Source organism: Dunckerocampus dactyliophorus, chromosome 6 (genome assembly GCF_027744805.1).
Source record: "Dunckerocampus dactyliophorus isolate RoL2022-P2 chromosome 6, RoL_Ddac_1.1, whole genome shotgun sequence".
Classification (NCBI taxonomy): Eukaryota; Metazoa; Chordata; class Actinopteri; order Syngnathiformes; family Syngnathidae; genus Dunckerocampus; species Dunckerocampus dactyliophorus.
In genome coordinates, this window is record NC_072824.1 from 12,057,029 (window position 1) to 12,083,104 (window position 26,076).

At 41.8% G+C, this 26,076-nt stretch overlaps 1 protein-coding gene across 3 annotated transcripts in view; it reads right to left on the minus strand.

Annotated features, from left to right (window-relative positions):
- Positions 1–7,787: 7,787 nt before the first annotated feature.
- Positions 7,788–26,076, minus strand: part of LOC129182515 (phospholipid phosphatase-related protein type 5-like) — a 71,309-nt gene continuing 53,020 nt past the window's right edge. For 2 of the 3 annotated variants that reach the window (XM_054778754.1, XM_054778756.1), the window contains 5 exons: positions 15,001–15,121; positions 13,382–13,632; positions 12,945–13,121; positions 12,730–12,869; positions 7,788–10,832 (listed from right to left, as the gene is read on the minus strand). In XM_054778754.1, the coding sequence (XP_054634729.1) occupies positions 10,730–10,832; positions 12,730–12,869; positions 12,945–13,121; positions 13,382–13,632; positions 15,001–15,121 (792 nt within the window). In that variant the 3' untranslated portion in view covers positions 7,788–10,729. Of the gene's footprint in view, positions 10,833–12,713; positions 12,870–12,944; positions 13,122–13,381; positions 13,633–15,000; positions 15,122–26,076 lie in introns of all 3 variants that reach the window. The other variant, XM_054778755.1, reaches the window with a different exon arrangement.

The following is a 26,076-nucleotide window of genomic DNA, read 5'->3' on the forward strand; positions in this document are numbered from 1 at the left end:
GAGAATGTGTGTGTGTGTGTGTGTGTGTGTGAGAGAGAGAAAGTGTTAACAAGATATACAAATAGGACGCACAAATAGGAACAGAGAGAGAGAGAGAGAAGCAGGTGCATCACTAATGGCTTTTTAAAAAGGTTACAGCAGAGCTCTTCTTTCCTAATGGGGCTCCGGCTGTTCTTGAGAAGCAATTTCCGGAAAAGATAATGTTGTCGACAGAGTGCAGTGTTCTCTGCGTGCGCACGCGTGTGTGTGTGTGTGTGTGTGTTGCTAGCAAGACTGACGTACACAAAGTCAAAGCAACACAAAGAGGGGGCGGGGAGAGTTTGGTGCCAGCTGGGAGAGGAAGGAGAGAGAGAGTAATTGCGCTATTAGGTTGCATTTATTAGCTTGGTGAGTTAATACTGAAAATGTGCTAGTGAATGCCTCTAGTGAAAACATTCTTAGAGAAAAGTACTCATATCTGACGTTAGCATATTTTTATTCCCGCTGTTTGCTTTGATAATATGCTGAGACTTTCATGAATACTATTTGAGGTTCAACACTGACACCCAGTGGTTAAACTTGCTCACTACATGTCTGATACCGTGGTAGAGCTGATTGATGCCCACTAGGCGGCAGTGTTTCTCCACTAGTGTGCTAATTAACCAGCAAACGTATTCATTGCTGCAAATTCATTCATTGCTTTTGTCCTGCTGAGGGTGAGGAGTGAGCTTTAGCTACACCTATGTATGTTTTATCAATGGGTCAGTAAAGACACAAGATATTTTGGGCTATTAAGTTTTTTAAAATTCATTTATTTACAAGTTGTATTATTTTATGTATTTGATTATTCACTTCTATTCATGTATTTTTATGTGTGTCTTTATTTTTTGAAATGAATATGAATGAAATGAATATAGGTCCAATTTGCCAGCGGATACTCATTTTTAGCATGAATTAAAACATTTAAAATTGTCATCGGTTTTCCTTAAATTGGTTTACAACGGCAAATCTGCACAAAAGCCGACACATTAATGACAAAACACGTCCCATTGAAAATGACATTTTTTTTAATCTCACATTTAACTTCACATTAACTATTTAAATTATTTCATTTTAAGATTTAGATTCATTACAGTCTTTCAATGTTTACATTTGTCCACGAGATGGCACTGCTTTTCCCATTCAGTGTTCCCATTCGAACCGGGGGTGTTCAAACTTTTTCCGTTGAGGGCCACAACTGAAAATGAAAGGATGTGGCCCACTTTGATATGCTAAGAAGTTATGTACATTGTAAGAAAAAAATGCCGCTTAGCTTTGCGATCCAGGTGAAAAAGTGTATCATTACTATGAACTTTGGTATTTGCGCTGTTTTTCTCATTTTTGCTGTTGTTTTATTTTTGATTGTCCAAATATTTCAACTTTCTTTTTAAATAATCTTTGTCAATTTTCTTCTCTTAATATTATGACTTTATTCCCATAATATTTTTAAGTTATTACCATAATATTATAAATTTTTCCATCCAACCATCCATTCTTTTTCTATGCCGCTTATCCTCATTAGGGTCACGAGATTCTAACTTTTTCCCTGACCCAGTTTTCCAAACATTACAACTTTATTTTGTTTGTTTCTCATAATATTACAACTAAAAAATATTTTTTTCTTTAATATTTCAACTCTATGCTACTAAAATGACATTATTTGTTCTCATAAAATTACGACTTTTTCTTGTTAGAATATGACTTCTTTGTCTTAAGATTTTGAATTTATTGTCGTAAAATTACAGCTGTTTTTTTTCATTTCTGCAAGCATAAAGCATAAAAATAACGTCTTTCTTTAATATTTCAAATACAATTAAGTCAGTTTTCCTCATAATATTACAAGATTATTCTTGTAAAATTGCGACTTTTTCTTGTTAGAGTGCAACATTTTTCTGTTAATATTTTGGCTTTATTCTTGTAAACTTACTGCTGGTTTTCCAATTTTTGCTGTTGCTTATTTTGATTTTTTTTTTTTTTTTACAGTTTTGTTATTAAACTATATTTTTAGGACATGCTACGGGCAAATAGAGAAACAGCCACCGGCCACAAATGGCCCCCAGGCCACACTTTGGACACCCCTGCTACAGAACAATACACAATCAGCAAATAGTCCTTGAAACTTATCTTTTGGAAAAAAAAAATTCCAATTAAAATGTGAAAATTATGTGAACGTACTGGCCTTTGAAGCTTAAAATCACAAGAATAAATATTTGATATGTATCAATGTCAAATGAGTGATTACATTATGGAAACATATGATGAGAAATATCAAATATTATGAAGATGAGTACATATGTATACCGTACACCCCTGGCCATTGTGAGCATTATGTAACATATCACTGGAAGTAGGGTTTATGTGGCACCGGTGTACAATACAGTATATTTAAAAATCCCACGCAAAAGCAGTTTACAAATGCATTTACAAAAACAAATAAAGAAGAATGCAAATCAGTTTTTTTAATGTACGGTAGGTCATTTCTGAGGTACAGTATAATGAATAATATCCTCTGATATGATAGAGGTTTTTTATTAAGAGCAGGGGTTGGAGTCTTGGCAAGGGTCCCTCAAAGAGTGTATGTATGACAGTTTGAAAACAGATCATTAACAGTTGTGCTGTCATTCAATGGGCTCATTAACACACATACTGTACGCACACACACAGAGTACAAAACCATAGTATTTGTAATCCTTTCTTCCTGTTCTTTTGGACACTCACTCCTACAAGCTACATTCCTCCCATTAATCCTAAAGGGGCCCTATCTTGCTCATTTCAGGGGCTTTTAAAATGTAATATATATATATATATATATATACAGTATATATATATATATATATATACAGTATATATATATATATATATATATATATATATATATATATATATATATATATATATATATATATATATATAGATAGATAGATAGATAGATAGATAGATAGATAGATAGATAGATAGATAGATAGATAGATATATAGTTGTCCCTCGTTTATAGAGGTTAATTGGTTCCAGACCCAACCATGTTAAATGAATTTTCATGATATTGGATTCAATGTTAATAAATGGAATATTTTCGAAGTTAGAGCATAGAAAACGGGTTTATGACTTCCTAAATATGGTTTGTAACAGTATTAGAGCCATGTAATATGTGATATATTCCGATGTAACTTGTATGCATGTTCAAATAAATTAAACCATAACCATTACCATGTAGTCAGGCAATAACACTCCTATGGTCACCTTTACACTCTTATTTATTGTTTACACCACATTGCAACTCTTATGCTGCAGGGACTCGAGACGGCCACTAGCTAGCAAGCTAACAAGCTATGGCGCTAACCAGTTAGCCTCAAATTTATGTCTTCTAAACTTAAGAAGCCAAAAACTTACCACTTCCACACGGGATGGAGGAGTTCTTTTTTCCACTCTATCATGTCGAACATGCCATGGCTGACTTTGTGAGTTCATGCAGTGTTAAGGTAAAGTAATGTAAGGTAATGTCTCAGGCGCTATCCAAATGGAAACATTTTCAGGTCAAAACGGCCACATGTTTTATCGTTTCAGCCTCTCGTCCATACGGGAACGGTGTTCTGGGTGACCTTTTTTGAAAACGGCTTCCAGAGCGGCATGTCGTTGCCGTGTAGACAGCTCTACACGAGAACGATGACGTCACTGACCCACCACCGTCTCGACGCCGTCACGTGACCAGAAGTGAGCTTTGACGACAATCCAACATGATATCTGAATATTTCTCATATGACTCTGAATATGACTCACCTCAGTCGACATTCTCCTGATATTTTTTTGTCTCATACTCCACGATGATTTGCAGAAGTAATTCCACCTCTCGTAAGTCTAGACGAGCCTTGGAAAGCGGAAGATGACGGACTTATGCGCATGCGTTCTTTCTTCTTCTATGGTTTGGTGTGTCACATAGTTCCGTTTCCGTGTGTGTTCACAGCGCCACACATAGGTGTGCCCTGTGTATTACATTGTTATCCATTCACGTCTGGATAATATTTATTTGTTTCTTATTTACTAATCCAGCGACTGTGATGCGACTTTTTTTCAACCTGCCAAAAAAAATTCCCAAGAATGTTCCCGTGTGGACAGGCCCTCGATGTTTTGTGTCATTACTGCCGCCTAGTGACCAGAATACTATACATCACTTGTATTTCAATATGTTTTGACTAATAATAGACCATAGTCTACCACAAAACAGCGATCATTTATTAATTCCTTCATTTCTGAAAAGCTGCGATATAGCGAGGGAGCGATAATCGAACCGCAATAATGCGAGGGACGACTGTACTCTACAAATCTCAAGTTGTGTACAGGTTAAATCTGCATTCTTCTCCGCTTGGACGAGGATATGCTCGCATTCCGCAGTTTCCTCCTCGATCATGCCTTCTCTGAGGTCAAGGGTTGACTCCAGCTCCATCCCCACCCCCACCACCGCTCAGAGCTGCATAGAAACACAACCCCTTTAACCTCCAAACCACTAATGGTTATGAGCAAACAGTAAAGAAGAATTGGATATTGGATATAATTGTACTGAATATCTGGCAGCTATTCGTGAAGTGGCGAGAGCAGAAGATCAGTGAGGTGGGTCATTAGCTCCCCATAAAAGTAAATATCCTCCCATTGCTGACTTACTCCGGTTTAGACACTCAACTTTTACATAAAAAAAAAACAAAAAAAAAGTTCTGCCTTCCACGGTACTGAGAAGTGGTCACAGATTAAGATCTGGTAGAATTTGTTTGCGAGATTTAGCAGCGGTATAAAAATGAAAGTAGGACAACTTAAAAATATGGCATTTACACATCATGTAGATTAGTACACAAGTACATTTGAAACATAAAATGAAATACAGAATAGGGCTCCCTCACATTAAACATAATGACAATAATAATGATAATATTATAGCATATACTATGTAAAGAAACCTTGAATTAACTGTACAAAACTTACACATTTTGTTGGTGCACGCTGGTCCGAGCCTCTGGTTTGAGTTGTTGTATCGGTGATATGATGCACAGGGCGTTATCAGTAAGAGTGAAGCACGTGACAAGCAGGGGCTTGGCCTCCAACAAGTATTAACATCAGTAAACACACATGGAGTTGTCCCTGCTGTCACTGCACTCAGTGCACGAGACGATATCAAGCCACTCCCAAAACAAAGACCATAAGTGCCTTTCCTCCTTTCTTCTCTTGGAGAGTCGAACATTTACACTAAAGCAGGGGTGTCCAAAGTGTGGCCTGTGAGGGCTCATTTGCAGGCCTCAGCTTATTTTTATTTTTTTGGCACGAAACATATTCTACAAAGTTAACTCTCAGGCGTCCATGACCTCGTATCTGTGGTCCACGCAGGCACCGCATAATAGGTGCAGATTTATGATCAATAACGTTCATTATGATTTTATCATTGCGTCGTCGCGTTTATTGGTCATTAGTATGCGCTTGTAGTGCAGGAAGGCACTGCTTTGAAAGTAAACAGGCAAGAAAACATGACAACAAATTCCAATTTGTGGTAAAAAAAAACAACAACAAAAAAACACTTTTCATCTGTCAATAAAAGCATGAATAGCCTGGTTGCACAGGGAGAGAGGGACGGTAAGCCAACACTGCCACCAGGTGTCTAACTGACGCATACTAGTGTGGCTTTTAAATTCTTACGCAGGCCTGACACGCCAAGCGATGTTGTCATATTCCGCTTTCTTGAGGTGGACAAAAACATTTTTTTAAATGGGAAACATTATTTGTTGTGTACATAAATTACAGTACATAAATTGTAACTGAGGCCTCACCTGGCTTTGAAGGTACTGTAAATAATTATTAGAATGTTAGAAATTTTTACAATCACCTTTTAGGTTTTTGGGTGACTTTAGGCCCCATGTGTTAATACGTTATATCAAAATGAAAAAATAACTATACAGTTAACTATACAATCACATGTGAGGTTGTACTGAAAAAAAAGGACACAAACTGAGGCACTACAAACAGTTTTTATGGTAGGTAAACACAAAAGTAGGTGAAATTGCTAAATCCTACCCGGGACTCCTAAGAGTTAAACATGGCCTGCATTGGAACATTACACAGAAAATTAAAATAAACAGGAAATGGAACCTGCAAACCAAAATGCAAACTTTCAAAATGGCGCCGTGTGAGTGGCTGCCGGTTACAGCAGCTCTGTACTTTTCTTCCACCTTTTAGTGTTTTTATAGTATTTTAGTCTTCTTCTTACTTTTTCTTTTGATCGCATTTGGTCGAGTGTGCAGTTATGGAGGTTGATATTGTTACTTTTCTAGTCTGCGCCTTGATGCTCTTTGAACTTTTCAGTTCAACTGTGGGAAACCTCTTCAACCACTGCTCCCCATTCAACCAAGGCTCAATTGTTTACACCCTGTGCCCTGTGCCACACACTCCCTCTCTGTGCGGAGAGGCCGGAGATCCCCAAGGAGCTGCGGAGGAGCAGAAGAGGATGCAGGTCGGGAGTGAAGTGCAAGAAGCGGAAAAGACGATACAAGCCATGTCTACCGTCTGTCATCATGGGGAACGTAAGATCTCTCCCCAACAACATGGAAGAGCTAACGGCGCTGACCCGACTGCAAAGGGAGTACCGGGAATGCAGCCTCATGTGCTTCACGGAGACGTGGCTGAGTGAACTTTCTCCGGATTCACACGTCACAATGGTCGGATTCCAGCTGGTACGAGCGGACAGGAATGAACCGGAGAGCGGTAAGAAGAAGGGAGGGGGAATCGCTGTGTTTGTGAATGATAGATGGTGCCACCCGGGACACATCTGTGTGAAGGAGCAACTGTGCACCAGAGACGTGGAACTGTTAGCGGTCAGCATGCGGCCATACTACCTTCCGAGGGAGTTTTCACATGTTATTGCTATGACTGTGTACATCCCTCCCTCAGCGGTCGCTGCTGCAGCTATAGAGCAGATCCACACCATCGTCTCTAAACTTCAGAACCAGCACCCCCAATCCCTCCTCCTCATCTCCGGTGACTTCAATCATGCTTCCCTGTCCTCTGCTCTTCCCACCTTCACCCAGTATGTCAAATGCCACACTAGAGACAATAAAACTTTGGACCTCCTGCATGCAAACATCAAGGATGCATACACCTCATCCCCCCTCCCCCCGCTGGGTCGTTCTGATCACAACCTCGTCCATCTCGTCACAGACTACACTCCAGTAGTGAATGACAACCCCCTGTGAAGAGGCCTGTGAAGCAGTGGTCTGAGGAGAGCAGTGCTAGGCTCAGAGACTGCTTCCAGACAACAGACTAGGAAGTGCTCTGTAGTCCTCATGGCAGTGACATTGACAGCATGGCTCACTGCATCACAGACTATATCAACTTCTGTGTGGAGAACACTGTGCCCTCCAAGTTGGTGTGGTGTTTTCCCAACAACAAACCCTGGGTGACCTCTGAGATTAAGGCCCTGCTAAACAAGAAGAAAAGGGTCTTCAACTAGGGGGACAAGGAGAAGCTGTGCAGAGTCCAGAGGGAACTCCGGCATAAGATCAGGAAGAGGAAGGACTGCTACAGGAGGAAACTGGAGAAGCGGCTGGAGGAGAATAATGCCAGGGAAGTCTGGAGAGGCCTGCAGACCATCACAGGCCATGGTAAAGGAGTGGGGGGAGACCAAGCCAGTGGGGACAAGATCTGGGCAGATGAACTCAATCTGTTTTTCAACAGATTTGAGTCTGCCCGCCCTCCCTCCCCTACCAACTCACCACTCTTCACCCCCACCTCCCCATCCTAGCCATCCTCTACCCCCCTCTCCATAACTGATGATCAGGTGAGAAGTCAGCTGAAGAAGATCAAGGCAAGGAAGGCCCCGGGACCGGACGGCATCAGCCCTAGAATCCTCAAGGACTGTGCTGACCAGCTCTGTGGAGTTCTCAGGCACTTGTTCAATCTCAGCCTGAGCCTGGAGAAAGTCCCGGCCCTGTGGAAGACCTCCTGTGTTGTCCCGATACCAAAGACACCACGTCCCAAGGAGCCTAACCACTTCAGGCCTGTTGCCTTGACCTCTCACCTGATGAAGACCATGGAGAGGATTATCCTGCAGCACCTGCGACCCCTGGTGGGCACTCAGCTGGACCCCCTGCAGTTTGCTTACCGGCCTCGGATCGGAGTGGACGACGCAGTGATCTACCTGCTGCACAGATCACTGCTACACCTGGAGGACAGCGGGAGAGCTGTGAGGGTCATGTTTTTTGACTTCTCCAGTGCCTTTAACACTATCCAGCCGTCACTGCTCAGAGTGAAGATGGAGAGTGTGGGAGTGGACCAACAACTGACTGCATGGGTTATAGACTACCTCACCAACAGACCACAGTATGTGAGGCTCCGTCACTGTGTATCTGACATGGTACTCTGCAGCACAGGTGCCCCTCAGGGTACGGCGCTCTCCCCTTTCCTCTTCACCCTCTACACCTCGGACTTCACACATAACTCCACTCAGTGTCACATCCAGAAGTTCTCCGATGACACAGCCATTGTGGGTTGCGTTTCAGAGGGGAATGATCTGGAATTCAGGACGGTCATCAGGGACTTTGTCAGCTGGAGTGAGCTTAACCAGCTGCAACTCAACACCAGCAAGACAAAGGAGATGATCATTAACTTCCAGAGGAAAACATCCCATTTCACACCGGTGAACATCCAGGGAGCGGATATAGAGTTGGTAGACAGCTACAAATTCCTGGGTGTTCACCTTAACAACAAACTGGACTGGTCCGTCAACACCCACGCCCTCTACAAGAAGGGCCAGAGTCGCCTCCACCTGCTGAGGAGACTGAGGTCCTTTGGTGTGTGCAGGACTCTTTTACGGACCTTTTATGACTCTGTGATGGCCTCAGCCATCTTCTATGCTGTGGGCTGCTGGAGAGGGGGCAGCACGGACAGGGACAGGAGCAGGATCAATAGGCTGATCAGGAGAGCGAGCTCTGTCCTGGACAGTCCTCTGGACTCCGTGGAGGAAGTGGGGGAGAGAAGGATGTTGGCTAAGCTGACATCCATCATGGACAACACCTCTCACCCGCTACATGATACTGTTGTTTCCCTGGGCAGCTCCTTCAGCAGCAGACTGTTACACCCATGGTGTAAGAACCGACCGCTGTCAGGCTCTATAACACCTGCACCACCTGAACCATGTTGTAGTCAATATGCATTTCTTTACACTGTACTCTTTACTTGCTTATCTTGCTTGCTGCTGTAACAAGTAAATTTCCCCGCTGTGGGATAAATAAAGTACAAATACAAATACAATACAAAAAGGCCGACTACCTGTGCGTCTTACAGTATATGGTCTTTGATGATTTTCATGCATCCTGCGGGGTGTCGCGTCGCAAGATCTTGCGAGACTAAAACGTGGCAAGATTTCTCGTTCAGGACAAAAATGTCTCGTGGGCACTATGCCTGGGATGATAATAAATTCATGGACCAATCACACAATAAATGAAAATAAACTCGATCATTTCACCAGCCTCTGTTTTCCTGTGTGGAGTTTGCATGTTCTCCCCGTGCGTGCGTAGGTTTTCTCCAGGTACTCCGGTTTCCTCATGCATGTTAGGTTAATTGGCGACTCTAAATTGTCCATAGCTATGGTTGTTTGTCTATATGTGCCCTGTGATTGACTGGCGACCAGTCCAGGGTGTACCCCGCCTCTCGCCCAAAGTCAGCTGGGATAGGCTCCAGCATACCCGCGACCCTAGTGAGGATAAGCAGCATAGAAGATGGATGGATGGATGTTTTCCTTGTCTCTCGTCTCCAAACAGGCAGGAAGAGAAGTCACTGTGCGTTGGTTTCAACGCCTTGTCACGTTTGTTCCATAGAACAACAGCAAGAACGGAGTGAGCCCTTTTGCCCATCATACACACAGGCCCATCACAGGCATACACACAGAGAAGAAGTGTAACGCAGTAGAAATTAAATGAGTAGATTGCAATATATTGTCATACTGTATATTTTTTAAAATATTTTTTCATTGTAATATTCGTAAAATTAAAATCCCGTCTTGTCTCGTCCTCGTAGACCCAATCTCGCGGGTCGTCTCGTGAACTGAGTGTCTCGTGGCACCCCTAGCGTCCTGTCACCTGATTAGATTTGGTCCGCTTTCGAGCATGTTAAAGCCCTCCAAAAGGTTTAATTGCCGCGATTATAATAATAATAGTAGTAAAACATAGTTTAGCATATCTTCACCCAGATTGGATTTTAGAATGTTTATGAATAAAAATATGAAGAATATCATACTTATGATCATTTTTCTCTGTGCGGCTCTCAGTGGAAAACGTTTGGACACCCCTGGACTAAACTTCCGGATTGAACCAGTGTTTTGGTGACATTTAATCATCCCTTTCCCTCCATGAAATTGTCCTGAGTGTGATCCACTGGTCTTCATAGGTTTCATCAAAGCATCAGAAGCCAGTAGGACTTCCTATAAAGTCTCTGTAGGGATGAGGAAATAAGAGGTGATATATTGCTTCAACAGTGCTGGCTTTTAATGAGCCTTTCCTCGGCTCTTCTCTACCCAAAAATGGAGGCCGTCTAACAAGACAGATGTCCACCATGAGTCTGTCTCGTGATGCAGTTCTGTCCGTGGAGCTTCACACCCGGGTGGACTTCACCCGACGGAGAGGAAGCCGTCCCCCCTGGTGGGCGGGGCAGGGCAGATTGGTGCCGCCGTCGCCAGGCAGGTCTAGACTGAGCTGGTGAGGCACCGCCGCAGGGGATGGTGAACAGGGGTGGGGTGCGGGATTGGCTGATGGTCATGTGATCTCAGAATACGGTAGCCCTGGAGCCTAAGAGAGAAGATGGAGATGGAGGTGGGGGGCACAAAGAGAGCAGGGACGTCACATGGAGTGTGTTGAGGTGAATGCACCGCATTTCCTCAAGTAGTAGGCCTCGCTATAATAGACGCCATGCCCCAATAAGTCACTTAAACACTGCACTGACCTTTTTATTATTGTATTTATTAATAACCACATTTGTTGTTATATTATATTATATTATATCATATTATATTATATGATAATACAAATAATAATACATTAATACATACAAGTAATTATTTAAAATGAATAATATAAATGTATTAATTTAATAAAATGTCAATACATAATTAGAAAAACCATGATATATACAATATATATAAAATTAAATATTGGTCAGAAAATAATTAGTCCATTTTTTAATATCACATTTCACAATTGCTTTAATTCACAAATTATTTTATAAATTATTTAAAATTTTAATTCATCATTCAAATGATCTCATCATGTGGATTTATGTTTATTTGATTTTGGCAGAAAAAACCCTCCACATCTAACAAACCCAAGGGGGCATGTTGGCATATCATTTTTTAAGTTATAGCAAAATGCAATATAAAAATGGTCAAGGCCATTAAATAAATAGAAATGTCCTTAAATAAAAACAAATATATAGGTAATCAAATAAAAATATTTTGCAACGTAATAAATTAATCGAAACATGTATAAATTATTTCAATTAAGGTAGTTAGCTTTGTATTTATTTGTCTTTAATTATGGAACAAATAACCCTGCATAGTCACAATGGTCAGCTGTGTTTGTATTTGACTTGAACGATTTGAGATTGATGCGCTTGCAACCTGTGAGTAGTTTCAAATGTAACATTCCGGATCCATTAATCAGTAATTATTGTGCTCACATCCTATGATATGCTATATATTTACGAGTGCTACAATCCTCATTTACCGTAATTTCCAGTGTATAAGCCGCTACTTTTTTTTTTTTAAACTTTGAACCCTCCGGCTTATACTGTACAGCTGTGCAGCTAATTTATGACTAAACTGTAATCGTGACATCTCCTTTACTTCAGAACTACGACTAATTTTTTAAATAGTGTGCCGCTCAATATAACAGTCTGACTCACGGTGTCATCTTACAAAGAACACTGAAGTTATCACACAGCAGCTTAACACTGAAAAGGTGTACCTCAGAAATATACAAACAAGCAACAATACAAGTTCAAAATGGAAAAAAATATATTTGAAAGTTTTCCCATAATGCATTGCGTCTGAGCAAAGCACTCATTGGTGCCTGCCAGGGTGTTGTAATGATGTCAGCCTCCCTCTGGGCTCCTCTGGCTTCCTCTGGTGGGCAGAGGCAAAATTGCAGCTCCATCTATCCATTCATTTCTATGCTGCTTGTCCTCCAATGACATGCTTTGCTCAGGCGCAATGCATTATGGGAAAACTTTAAAATAGTTTTATTTAATTTTTAACTGGTATTGGTACTTGTTTTTTATATATTATTTTAGGGTACACCTTTTCTGTGCTAAGTTGCTATGTGATGAGTTTAGTGTTCTTTGTAAAATGACACCGTGAGTCCGGCTGTTATATTCAGTAATGACCTCCTGCAATTTGAGTTTTATCATAGCTCTTGATTGGCTCCTGTCAAATAAAGAGCTGCCTGGTCCTCACGGACTCGTGCGGGCCACAGTACACCATTTTACGAAGTGGACATGTGCAGCTTATAGTCCAGTGCGGCTTAAATATGTACAAATCTGCTTTTTCCTCTAAATTTAGAGGGTGCAGCTTATACACGGGAATGTACGGTATTTATTTATTCTACATTTCAGCTTCTCTCTTGGTATTTAATGCACATTTTAAGAGCCTCGTTTTTCTTCACCCCACCCCTTACCTGATGGCCACTTAACTTTTCGAGTGGACTCTCAACACGGGGCAGACTGAGCAGAGGAATACCGGCTGGGGTCTCCAAAGGCTGTGTAGTTGGAGGCGGAGGAGGGCTCGACCCTGCCGTTTTTGTCGGCCGGAAGTTGTTGATGACACAAGACACCTGAATGAGTAAAAGGAGGCCACAAAGTAACTAAAAGAACTCTCATTAAACCTCATCGCTCTTCTCCCTTCTCACCAAGAAGGCAGCAATGGCTCCGCCAGTGACAAACCCGGCCAGGACGTCACTCCAGTGGTTCCTGTGCTCTGTCACCCTTACCACCCCCACCAGCACAGCCAGGGACAGCAGCACCAGGCACAATGTTGGCTTGGTCAGACGGGTCCCTTTGGTGCGGAACACCAGGGTCACATACATCTGAAACAAAACAAGATGAGGAAACTGATCCATGCAGTACCTGAGTAAGCCACAAGTGGGGGCCCTCTGCAGTGATTTGAAGGTGAGAAGCAAACACATACAAGGGCAACAACACTAATAAAAATATAAATGAGGGCTTTTATCAACAGTGGCTGAAATTGACGTAATACTCACTAAAAGGCATGTTTTCATGGTAGTGATGAGAAGACAATGATGTGTTAACTTCAACATTGACCCACAAAAAAAGGCTCCTTTCTTACCACGGTGTAGATGGCCGAATAAAAGCTGAGTGCCGCGTCTTTGGATGGGAAGGATTTACGGGCGGACGCCACCATGTAAGGGTTTCCTGTGCAGGCCCGGTGCTCGGTGATGTACTGTAGCGAGGACTGGCACCCCAGAGCCGTGTAGTTGGGCTTGCAGGCAGTCAGGAAATGGGGTGTCTGGTTTCCTGTCACCACTTGACCCGCATTGGCAAAGATGGTGGTTGTGAAGAGGCCAAAGGAGTAGACGCCTGTGTGTGACATCATGAAATAGGGACACTTGAATCATAATTGGATGGATACATTCACACTTGTAACAATTTTGTGGAATTAGCCTCCCCACCATCCCCAACCACAACATTAGCTACACCAGCACAATCAATGACATCCAAAAGCTGTATAAAAATATCTCGAACATTGAAGTGCTGAATATGCCTTATTATTCTCGGGCCAGTTAGCAGGCGTACAGTAATGTCAGCATTTTTCTGTCCTGTGATGGGTTAATGCCTGGAAGCCTGAAGTTACCAGTGCGCTTGAACGCATCATACATGAACATTACATGAACGTAACTGATCCTGTTCCGACATGAAGAAAGGAGTCAGACGGTGTCGTTCATTGCTCTGTATGCGTTATATGAACAAATCAGTGAGTTTATGTATGAACACATTATTCTGCTGAAACCACAATTTTCAAAAATGTAAAAAACATATCAAACTAAATATCAACGTTCTAGAACAGATAAACATGTGCCTTGCTGTAAGGAGGATGCCTTATGTCTGGTGACGTGCTATTTTTGACTGTGGATGCTGCGAACATGCTACAGTATATTGGAATGCTTATGTTTTGTCAGAAGAAGAAATTAAAGTTATGGATGTAAAATGAGACAGGCAGAAACAGCGAGTGTCACCCTCGATGCGCTGCCAGGTTGACAAACTGTTACGTGGGACGATGTGCATGAATATGTGTGTGTGTGTGTGCACGCAGCCGATGACTGAGCCTTGCCGTCACATTTCCATACCGCTGAAATTACGACGGTCTTCTCTTTAACCCGTAAAATTCTCAGATTTTGAACCCTTGTCTCGGTTACAGTCCATCGCCTTTCTCTTTTGTGCAGTCCATGTGTTTATTACGTCATGTATCACTTTGGAACTTTGATATAAACAACCTAAAACGCATTGTGAGATCACGTGCAAGTATCGTGAGATTTCGTCTTGTGTTCGTGATCCAAGATGGCGGCGTAAACAAACCAGACGGTATTTTGGACGCTAAACAAGCCAAGCCAAGGCAAAATTTTAGCAACAATTTTGGTTGTTAACCGAAAAACGCGCTAACCGGGGAAGACGTTAATTGAAGTACCACTGTACTGTAAAACGATACCCAACCCTAGTCAATACGGTATGCGCTACTTGGCTATTATCGTTGATACAGATGTTGTAATGGATCTCATTAAAGTGTGCAAGTGTGCCTAATAAAGTGTCAAATTGTATAAACACGATGCAACAGAAGACATCGGACCCAAATGTGAAAGTAGTCCAATGACCCACACTAAAGGTAAAGTTTCTTTCTGCTTAGTCCACAGACTGCATGACTTTAACAAAAGAGGCAGAACTACAACTGACCCAGAAAGCGTACGATCCTCCGGAGGAGAGGGTTGAAATAGCAGCAGTCTGCGGTCACAATGGTCTTCTCCTGTGCGCCCTCAGACTTGACAAAGAAACCGGTCACTTCTCCAATCAGAATCTGGGACACAAGACCGAAAGGAAGCAAGAAGAAAGAGCGAAAGCATTTTGTTAATCAGATGGGAAATAAAAGTGTGTGTTTAAGCGCTGGTCACCCACATTGAATAGTCAAATGTAGTGCAAGGCAAAATTATTCATGAGAGCTCCTCCCTTCTGCCTTGCAGCAATTTTATGTTGCCTTGGCCTGCCTGCTTTTGGTTTCCACTCGCCATTTGGAGGCTTTAGGAAAGCCAAACATGAACAAACACTCAGTCGCATCCCTGTTTAAGTATGTCAACTTTGTATCATCCCCATCTCTTTTTACATCAACTAAGCACCAAGTCAGAGCACTCTTGAACATACTAACTGCAGCCCATGTGTGAATACTGGGAAGGACTGCTGACAGAAGTACAGATATCGTCGATGTAGGTTACAAACGCATTCAAAATGCATGGCTCATGGCCTGGAGAGGCAGGTGACGTGCATGCACCACATATTTACAAGAGCTCACTGTGCACCAGTGAGACTGACAGATGGATGCTGCCACTGGTCTTGGAGAATGAGAGCCACTAATGGACGCTCCACTGAAAAAGATGGGGGCTTCAGCATAAATGAGGTCTCTGGAGCAGCACTGCTAGCTTATGTAGTGCTCGGGTCATTGGGTATGAGGCGGTTCATTTAAAGCCATAATGGATATGTGGTGGTTTGTGCTGATGTTCAGCCCCTTCATTCCATGTACACACACACAACAAATACAGCACATTATTTAGCTCAGTATTTTCCAGCCTTTATTGCACCGAGGCACATATTTTACATGAGAACAATTTCACCGGACACCATCAAACAAAATGTTGTCTGAATAGCAACAGGTGGATATGCAGTTCAATATGTACAGTAGCTCCTGCCATCTAGTGGAAGAGCAATGAATTGTTCTGCCTGTCACCCTATGAACAAATAGATGCTCACAGAAGCAGATGGATGTGACAATTGAGTGAAAGTCACATAAGGATAGATGAGCACTGATGTAAGGTACTTTTGGGGGGGAGGGAAGTAGCAACTTAGCAGGCGGGGCTTTCACCATCAAACGTGTTATAGGTGAAACAGTATAATTCACAGGATGCTAAAAGAAGAAACTGACTCCCTACCGGGAAAGTACACACTAGTTTACATCCGTATGAGGCGGACTGTTGCGTCTAGTTGTCATCATTTTCATGTGTTGATATGATATATATATATGATGATGATATATATATATATATATATATATATATATATATATATATATATATATATATATATATATATATATATATATATATATATATATATATATATATGTCCATTGAACTGCATTCTAAATGTATTTTCTGTATGAGTCCAATCGTTTTTAACATTTTCTTAAGTAAAAATCGCTGAATTTGGTCATCCTGAGGCTGCCTCGAGCATGGCTGCCTACCGTCAGTTTGTATTGGTTAGCATGTTGCCGTTAATATAATGCCGTGTAACCCACGTCACAGCAGGCGTTAACCAGGAGTTGTCACATGATCCGGTCAACTGAGTTCCCTTTTATTCGTTGTAGCTGCTGTGCGGCAACAATGAAATGCCGGCAGGTGTAAGCAGTCACCCACTTCTGCTGTGGCTGTGGCTGACGACCCCGACTCGAGCGGCACATTCACGACCTTGTTTGGTTTGAAACATGGATAAAACAACTCTGCGGTAAGATACGCACCTTTTCACACGCGCCACTCATATTTTAAGCCGCTAGATGTGTAGGATACGTGGAGAGAGTTAATTGTTTGTTAGCGCCAATCGGGCCATGAACATTATGGCAATGTGTCCCCCCCCACTTGGTTGTTAATTTACTACTGCGAGACTAACTGAAAAGTGTTGTCATTGGCTGAAGTGGTTGCTGTTGCCTTGATTTTGGCTGTCATGTTTTGATAATTGTCTGTTGTATATTCAATACTTGCTAAAGGCCCTGTCACACCTTGACGATTTAGCCAGCGCATGCCCGACGTGATCATTTTGATGGCATACGTTGAACCGTCGACGTTTTTTTCCATTTTGGGCGTATACATAGCGTATACATAACGAGTTCGACGTATACATGACGAATTAGTAACTTATATAGAACATTTCTATAACTTATAGACAACTTACACCAACGAATGCGTAGCGTGTTGCCGGCGTTCACAACTTATGCCCAACGCCAGTCTAACTTATGCAAACCGCACGGCAGCGCATGGCCGACGATCACGTGTCATAGCCTATAAAAAGGCTGCCACTTGATGACTCATTTCATAACCTCACTAGACATCACACTGTCAACATCACCATCATGCCGAAGAAAATTTGCAAGACCGCTGCCAAGAAGTATCAGGGCAGTGACGGAGGGTGAGGGCGAGGACGTGGACGTACGGAGGATCCATCACCACCCACAGCCTCCCACTCTCACTCTGATGGAGATGACGCAGGTTCTAACGCCTCTCAGGCATCATCAATGGTAACGGAAGCTACTTCCCCAGTGGCCTCCATCTCCTCTCAGCCAACTATTGCCAAGAAGAGAGCCAAGAAGACACAGTTTTGTCTCAATGGGAGCAGGTAATGTGTGATTTCCTTCGTGAGAACAACATCCTCTGGGACATCAAGAAGACTGACTACCACAGAGTGGACAAGAAGGCAAAGGTACGCTTGGTATTATCTTGACGTAGTACGACTTGTGCGTAACTTACAAATAACGTGTGTGAACAGTCGTCAACAATCGCAAAACTTATTGCCCGCGTATGCGGGACGTATGAATCATACGTTGACATACGTCAGAAAGTTTTGTGCATGCCAAAATTTTTGGATGACTTTGGATGACGTATGCCGGTGTGCTTCAGCGTGCTCTTAACTTATACAAAACTTACCCATAACTTATTCGACGTACGCCAGCGTATTGGCCAAATTTTTTATATGTTGGCGTATGCTGGCTAAATCGTCAAGGTGTGACAGGGCCTTAACCAGTTACAGAAGATGCACTGTGTACAATGAATGCTACGTAATGTGACTGAAGTGCTGTTGAGTCTATGGACAGAATATTGCCATATTGAACAGAAATGTGATTAATTAAAACTTGTAAACTTTTGACAATATGAGATATTGATACATGTTCTCTGGCCTAGCCTAGATAGGTATTTTTTTTTTTTTTTAATAAATACAGCTTGCACCCAAAACAAACTGGAATTGACTCCTTCGTAACGAAGAGGCGAGCTGGTAGGACTGTTTTTTGCTTTTTTCGCCTCTCAATGGATTAAGGGTCTCTTCCCAAGTGTGAAACCCCGGAAGTGAGTAACTCAAGGAACTCTAAGGATTGTTTCCTCCACCCACCCCCCAAGAAAAAAAACCTTATACCCAAGATTCAAGAGATTCAAGATTCAAGAGAGTTTTATTGTCATGTGCATAGTACAACAGCAGTTATACCATGCAATGAAAATCTTATTCTGTTCATTCTCCCAAGAAAAGAAAGAAAACAAATGAAAGAGTAAGAACATAAGAAACATAAACACATAAACATATATACCAATAAATTAAGCAACAACAACAGAAGAGACATTAATACAAATAAATAATACAAATAAATAAATAAAGTGCTATGAGTGTGTGCGTGTGTTGCGTGCGGCGTGTGCGAGTGCTTCGTTGAGGAGCCTGATGGCCTGTGGGTAAAAGCTGTTTGTCAGCCTTGTGGTCCTGGACTTCAAACTCCTGTAGCGTCTGCCTGACGGTAGGAGTGTGAATAATGAGTGTTGTGGATGTGTGCTGTCCTTGATGAGGTTGTGTGTTCTTCGTAGGACTCTAGTTTTATAAATGTCTTGCAGTGAGGGGAGGGCTGCCCCAACAATGTTCTGTGAGGTCTTGATCACCCGCTGGAGTGCCTTCCTATCACGTGTTGTACAGTTACCATACCAAACAGTGATGGAGGCGGTAAGGACACTTTCGATAGTGCATCTGTAGAAGCAACTCAGGATTGTGGTGGACATGCCAAATTTCCTCAGTCTTCTCAGGAAGTACAGTCTCCTTTGGGACTTCTTCATAATTTGTTGGGTGTTGTGAGACCAGGTGAGGTCCTCGCTGATGTGTGTGCCAAGGAACTTGAAGGTTTTCACCCTCTCCACCTCAGTCTCATCAATAAACAGGGGTCTATGCGGCTCCTTTTCCCTTGTTCTTGGGTCGATGATCATCTCTTTAGTCTTATCTGTATTGAGAAGGAGATTGTTATCACGACACCAAGCTATGAGGTCCGCCACCTCTCTTCTGTATGATGTTTCAACACCACCAGTGATCAGTCCGATGACTGTAGTGTCATCTGCAAATTTAATGATGCTGGTGTTGTTCTGGGAGGCCACGCAATCGTAGGTGAAGAGCGTGTAGAGGAGTGGACTCAGCACACACCCCTGTGGGGTCCCAGTGCTCACAATTCTTGAGCTGGATGTGCGATTGTGGACTCTGACTGACTGGGGCCTGCCTGTGAGAAAGTTAAACACCCAGTTACAGAGGGAGGGAGACAGGCCAAGTGTGAGGAGCTTATTTGTGAGTTTGTGGGGGCAGACTGTATTAAAAGCAGAGCTATAGTCTATAAATAGCATTCTGACGTATGTGTCCTGGCCCTGTAGGTGAGAAAGGGCTGTGTGGATGGCAGTGTTGACTGCATCATCCGTGGACCGGTTCTGGCGATATGCAAACTGTAGAGGGTCCACAGTTGCCGCCGCTCCCCAGCTACTTAGAAAAAAAAGCTGTGAGTTTCTGTTTTATTAAATTGTTTTCTGTCTGTTTATTTTGTTCCCCTGTCCCAACCATTTATAATATATAATTCCATTAAAACTCACTTTTTGGTTTTCTGCTTCATTCACACCAGTTAAGACTCTTAAGAATGGTTTCTTCAGCATGTGGTCAAATTGCACATTGTGTGTGTGTGTGTACAGTATATAGCCCGAAAATCAGACAATAAAATGCATAGAAATGTTATATGGGAGGCACTTGCTGTACCGATGACAGTACCTGACGGGGTCAGGCGTGTGTGACCTGGAAGGTGCTTGTCATTGCCGTTCTTCCACAGAGGAAAAGCCAGTGTTGTGTGTGTGTGTTTATTTTTTTAACAGCAGCTGCAACTTTTCCTGGAATAGGAAAGGCTACACTATATGACATTAAAAAAAAACTCGGTCAGTGCCTCATCATTCATTTCATGCAAAATGCCTGTTATTTAAAGAAAACCAAAATTAACTGTCTGCAGATGTACACATGCTGCTGCATTGTTTTCCTGTTTCAGTAGCTGAACTTTGCTATCAGCAATACAGATTTGGATGTTCTATTGCATGCCTCCTTTCAATGCCTCCTTTTGCTAATCTAAATATCACCACAGCATGCCATAATCTATTTATTGCAACAGCCCTTATTACATCTGTTTGTTTCATGCGTTCTGCTGTCATCCAGGGAAATCCCCATGTTGGGAACGTCTAATGCTATGTGAATTGTGCAAACTTGTAATTATTACAAGTTCCACCAATAGTAGACAAGCTGTAAAACAGCTGCAGTACGTCCTGAATGTTGCTGCTGGAGTCTACAACCAGAAAATACAATCTCTGACATGTTAGAGCCATATGAGTCATCTCGGGCTCTTAGAACCTCAGGGAGTGGCCTTCTTCGGGTACCCGGAGTCAGGATTGCGTTTCAGTTTTATGCTGCTAAAATCTGCAGCAGTCTTCCAGATGAAGTGAGGCACGCCTCAACTTTGACGATGTTCAAATCGAGGCTGAAAACACTTCTACTGAGCATATGACACATGAAAGTATTTTATCTGTACTCTTCACTTTTCATTTCGTTCATTATTACTTTTGTTTTATGGCAGGATTCTATGGAATACCCTAGTGAGGGCAGGCAGCATAGAAAATGGAAAATTATTTTTAGAATGATTTTTTGTTCTGTGGAATGATTTTATTTGCCTTATTGTCTGTAAAATACTTTGAATTGTACTATATACTAATTGTGCTCTATAAATAAAGTTGCCTGGTCTTGCCTTGCCTAATGTTGCAATACGACATTTGTTTACCCCCGTCTGTAAATATTATCTCTGTTCCTTAAATTAGCCTACAATTGTAAAGTTATAGAAAAGAACACATTTATTTGTAATGATGAAAAATGTCACATTGAAAATTACATCAGAGCCACATTTCTCTAAACCAGGGGTCACCAACGTTTTTCCTTGTGAGAGCTACTTTTACAAAATGAAAATGGCCAAGAGCTGCTCATTTTTGTAACATTTATTTTCAGAGCTTATTTTTAACCCAAACAAAGCGAATATGCTTGTTTTACCAGAACATGAACAAAATGCTGGTATCCACAACTCACATTTTGTACTTCAGAATGCATTTCTTTCTACTGTTCTTTCATTATTAACTGAAAACCTGAAAGAAGAGCAGGCTTGCGGGCACCTCATGTGGTCGTGGGGGGCTACCCGCCGGCACCACGTTGGTGACCCCTGGTCTAAACATACACTAATGGAATCCTTTGTTAATATTTCCTTGTGTGTCCACCAGATTGCACTACTTTTTCCCATTCAAAGCATGCAGCAATGTTTTTCTCCGAGAGCCTTGTGTCACGATAGATGTTGAATTATGATGTGTATGTTAAAAGCATCTGTCTTTTTAATTTTTTTGTTGTTTTTTTCCAATTACAAAAAATGTGTTATGTAATCATGCCTTTTTAAAAGCTAAAAATACCCCAAATATAATTCGTATTAGCAGATTTAAAAACTGGACTATTTTCAAAGTGGAAACTAATATTAATATGATATATACACATACACACACACACGGCAGATTTTGGGAAACTATTACTTGGTGTTAGGAACTCAAGTGACTTTTTCAAGAAAAATGCAGGAAAATCAATTAAAAAATATTGTACATAATCCTTTTTAAATGTATTATGTATATTTAAAAAACAACGACCTTTAAATAATTCATCTCCCCAGAATCTAATGTCAGCTGTGTCTATTCCAGGTTGAAGTACAATAGATTTTAAAGTGGGGAGGAATATATTTTTATTGCAGTATTTGGGAAGCTGGCAGAAGTTATCATTATGGACAAGTATGTTTTCGAGGTTAATAAAGTCCTATCCACTTTAGGCAGTGGGTGACTGGATATTGCTGAATATAATCCCGGTGTCTAATCTTCAATGCCCACCATTTCTCCAGCAGCTCCTAGAGGAAGCGTGTTTCTGCTTGGTACAGAATAACACTGCTCGGAATAAAAAATGGGCCTTAAGGGCCCTGCGGGTACTTTTCCCAACCCTGCTGTATTGATGGGGGATCTATTATCTAGTCAGGGATGCAAATAAAACAAAAGTCCGGCTGGAGGGCCATTTGCGGCCCATAGCTTGTATTTTGTTGGCCTGCCGCATAATCCAAAATAAAATGAAACAGGACTAGCATTACATGATTAGTATGATTAGGCCATGCAATAAAAAGAAAAGCTGTAATTGAATGAAAGTGTTTTTTAATGTTACAGGCTGCCACACTACTAATACTAATAGCAATAAGTTTTGCCATCACGTTTTTCATGACCTCAATTGTATATCATTTAAAAAAAAGTGAAGAACATCAAAGTGGCCCCTAAATGTACTCTAGATGCGGCTTGGTGGAAAAGTTTGGCCACCCATTGTGAATAATAAGAAATGACTGACACCAGCTGTCTTCTCCTCCCAAAGAGATCATAAGCAGCCCCTTGCTCTGAATCCATATCGCAAGACTTTTTTTTTTTAACATCTAGGAAGCCGCTTTGGGCTTTTTTTTTGCCTTAAAGCGTCTCGAACTTTTTGAAAATGCGACGCGTACAGAGATGAAGTGAAGTTGAGAGGATGTCTGAGAGAATAAGAAGCGCAGCGAACATGATTGTACTGAAGACAAGTTGCTGTTGAGTTGCTCCTAATTGGCTTGCTTTCATTCCATAGTCTTTGTGACAAGGTGACAGTCAGATGTGCGATGATTTTTTTTCTCCTTGATGAAAAGTGGCACCCAAAGTGTGTGGGTGGACACTGTCTTTGTAGTATGTGTGCATGTGCAAGCACTGCCTGACAGGAAACCACCACTGGGAATAAAAAGGATACTGGGAATGATTATACATTGATTAAAAAAAAAAAAGGATTGTTAAACATACGAGTACTTTGGCGTTAATAAACGGAATTAGTAGAGTAGCTTTAAAAGAGTAAGAATCCGCATCTGCTAACATGAAATAGTGGAGGATCTCAGTGAATATACCATATTTACCCAACAATACGTCACACATTTAATTACTTTCAGGCGTGATTGATATATCAAAACATATTATTATTTAACATTTGCTACCTTTTAAGTTAGTGTTTTTTGGCGGCAACTCGCGGCTGCAATAGTTTAGAGTTGAGCTTGTGACAGGCACATCATTTGAATGATACAGAGCAGACTGGGCGCTCTGTTTTTACGCGTCTGCCTTGGAGAGTATGTCTGTAAATATAATTCTCTGGATACCTGAGTGGATTGAGAAATGACATATTTTAGAAAGCAGTGTTGGTTAATTAGGACACTAATTATGTCTAGCTTGGAGACTAAGGATCGGGATCTGCTGCTGATCTGCTGTATTTGTGAAGATCGGATAACATCTGCTTTGCCACGAGATCGAGCTGTTCCGGTTGCCGTATCATGTTCGTAACTCTGAGCCACACTCCAGCATGGTATGTGCAGTAATGTACCTCAAAGCTGGTTGCCACTCGATTCGCGCCACCTGCAAGAAGAAGAAAACGCAACACCGCCATGCAGATATGTCCGCAGTGTACCGTGGTGAAGTTAGTTTCACGTTGGATATGCGGCTCCGTAGCTACAGTGGTAGTTCCCTCTCACTGTGCCCGGACTGCAGCGCCATGGTGTAGGGATCTCGCACGGGAAGTGCCACTCTAACTGCTGATTGATTGATCGCACAAACGCTACTAAACATGTCGAAATGGCGGCGAAAAAAAAAAAGCTCCTCTGTTACGGAGCGTGAATGGAAGCCAGCGGGGTTTGCTTAGTTTAGCTGGTGCAGCTGTGTGTGCGCGACTCAGGCTGGATGAGTATTGCATCAATAAATGTAAGGATTGTTGCATTTTATTCACAAACCCCAATAGCACACACTCTATGCTGGTAAAATAAGTGGAAAAGAAACTGAATTCTAAAAAATTAAAAGGAGAAAACGGAATTTGGGAAAAAAAAAATAAAACAGATTTCATAGGGCCTTATTCTAAATCACACCATGAATTGATCTATTGATCTATAATCATGTCAAATGATTAGTCCTACCCTAAAAGTATTTTGCACGCCCATTGTTTTCCAATTCTACCTTTTATTGGATTAGGGACCTGACTAACAGAGGTTTGTTACAAAAGCCAAACAATATTGTTGGTCATGCTGTGTAATAAAAGAGTAAATTCAGCAATACTTTGGTTTTAATGCTTTTGAAGAGCTATTTTCATAACCATATTCATCCATCCATTTTCTATACCGCTTCTCCTCTTTAGGGTCACGGGGGCATGCTGGAGCCTATCCCAGCTGACTTCGGGCGATAGGCAGGGTACACCCTGGACTGGTCGCCAGCCAATGGCAGGGCACATATAGACAAACAACCATTCACACTCACATTCATACCTATGGACAATTTAGAGTCGCCAATTACCATAACATGCATGTTTTTGGAATGTGGGAGGAAACCGGAGTACCCGGAGAAAACCCACGCACGCACGGGGAGAACATGCTAACTCCACACAGAAATCCCCAAGGGAGAATTGAACCCAGGTCTTCCCGATCTCCAGACTGTTACTGTGTTGGCCAACATGCTAACCACTAGACCACCGTGCAGCCCCATAACCATATTCAATTCCACAAATTCATGTTTGTAACAAAAGCTTATTATGGTTAAAAAAACGGTCGGTATTGGATCGGCAAGACTATAAAACAAAAAAAAATCGGAATCGGAAGCCAAAATATGCGCATCGGGACATCCCTATTGGAGACTGGAGCTGTTGTGTCAGCCACCAACTAACTAAAAGCACACGAATAATTTTCAGTTTATTTTAATTCATTTGTGAATACGAAAAGCTTTTGTTGTTAAAATATACTTGTTTCTACACGCCGTGATGCGTAATAGTGTCTTTGAGAATATTTTGACATTCATTAGACGGGTCCATTTTTTTTGTATCCATATGCTTAAAAACAGTGACTAATTTCAGCTTCTGTAGCTTTAATTTCTCTCCTTGTGTTGTAAACATTGTCACCTCCCTTCGGCTTCGTCTTCTTCTCTTGTGAATTGAATGCTGTCAGGCGTGGCACCAGGGCCGCACGGCGGCCGAGTGGTTAGCATGTTAGCCACACACTCAGGAGCTCAGGAAGATCTGGGTTCGAATCTCCGTTGGCCATTTCTGTGTGGAGTTTGCATGTTCTCCTGCAGTTGGCTGGCGACCAGTCCAGGGTGTACCCTGCCTCTCGTCCGAAGTCAGCTCCAACATACTCTTGTGACCCTAATGAGGATAAGCGGCATCGAAAATGGATGGATGGAAGGAGTGGCATCATGACACTCCAAAAAAAAAAAAAAAAAGCTTGATCTGATAACTCAATCATAAATACAGTCTTCCCTCATTACATCGCGGTTTCAACATGGCTGACTATGTCCTATTATCTGTCAAAACATATTGAAAGACAAGTTATATGTACTATTCTGGTAACGAGGCGTCAGGTTAGATTAACTTCACACTGCATGGAGTCAGCCATGGCATGTCACACTTGACATAGTGAAAAGAAGTTCTCACATTCCTTGTGGAAGTGGTAAGTTTTTGTCTTCTTACTTTGTCCTTCTTCTCCATTTGATTTGAAACCCTTAAGTTCAGAATAAACACATTTGAGGCTAATTAGTTAGTTCGGTAGCATGCTAAGTTTAAAGCAGC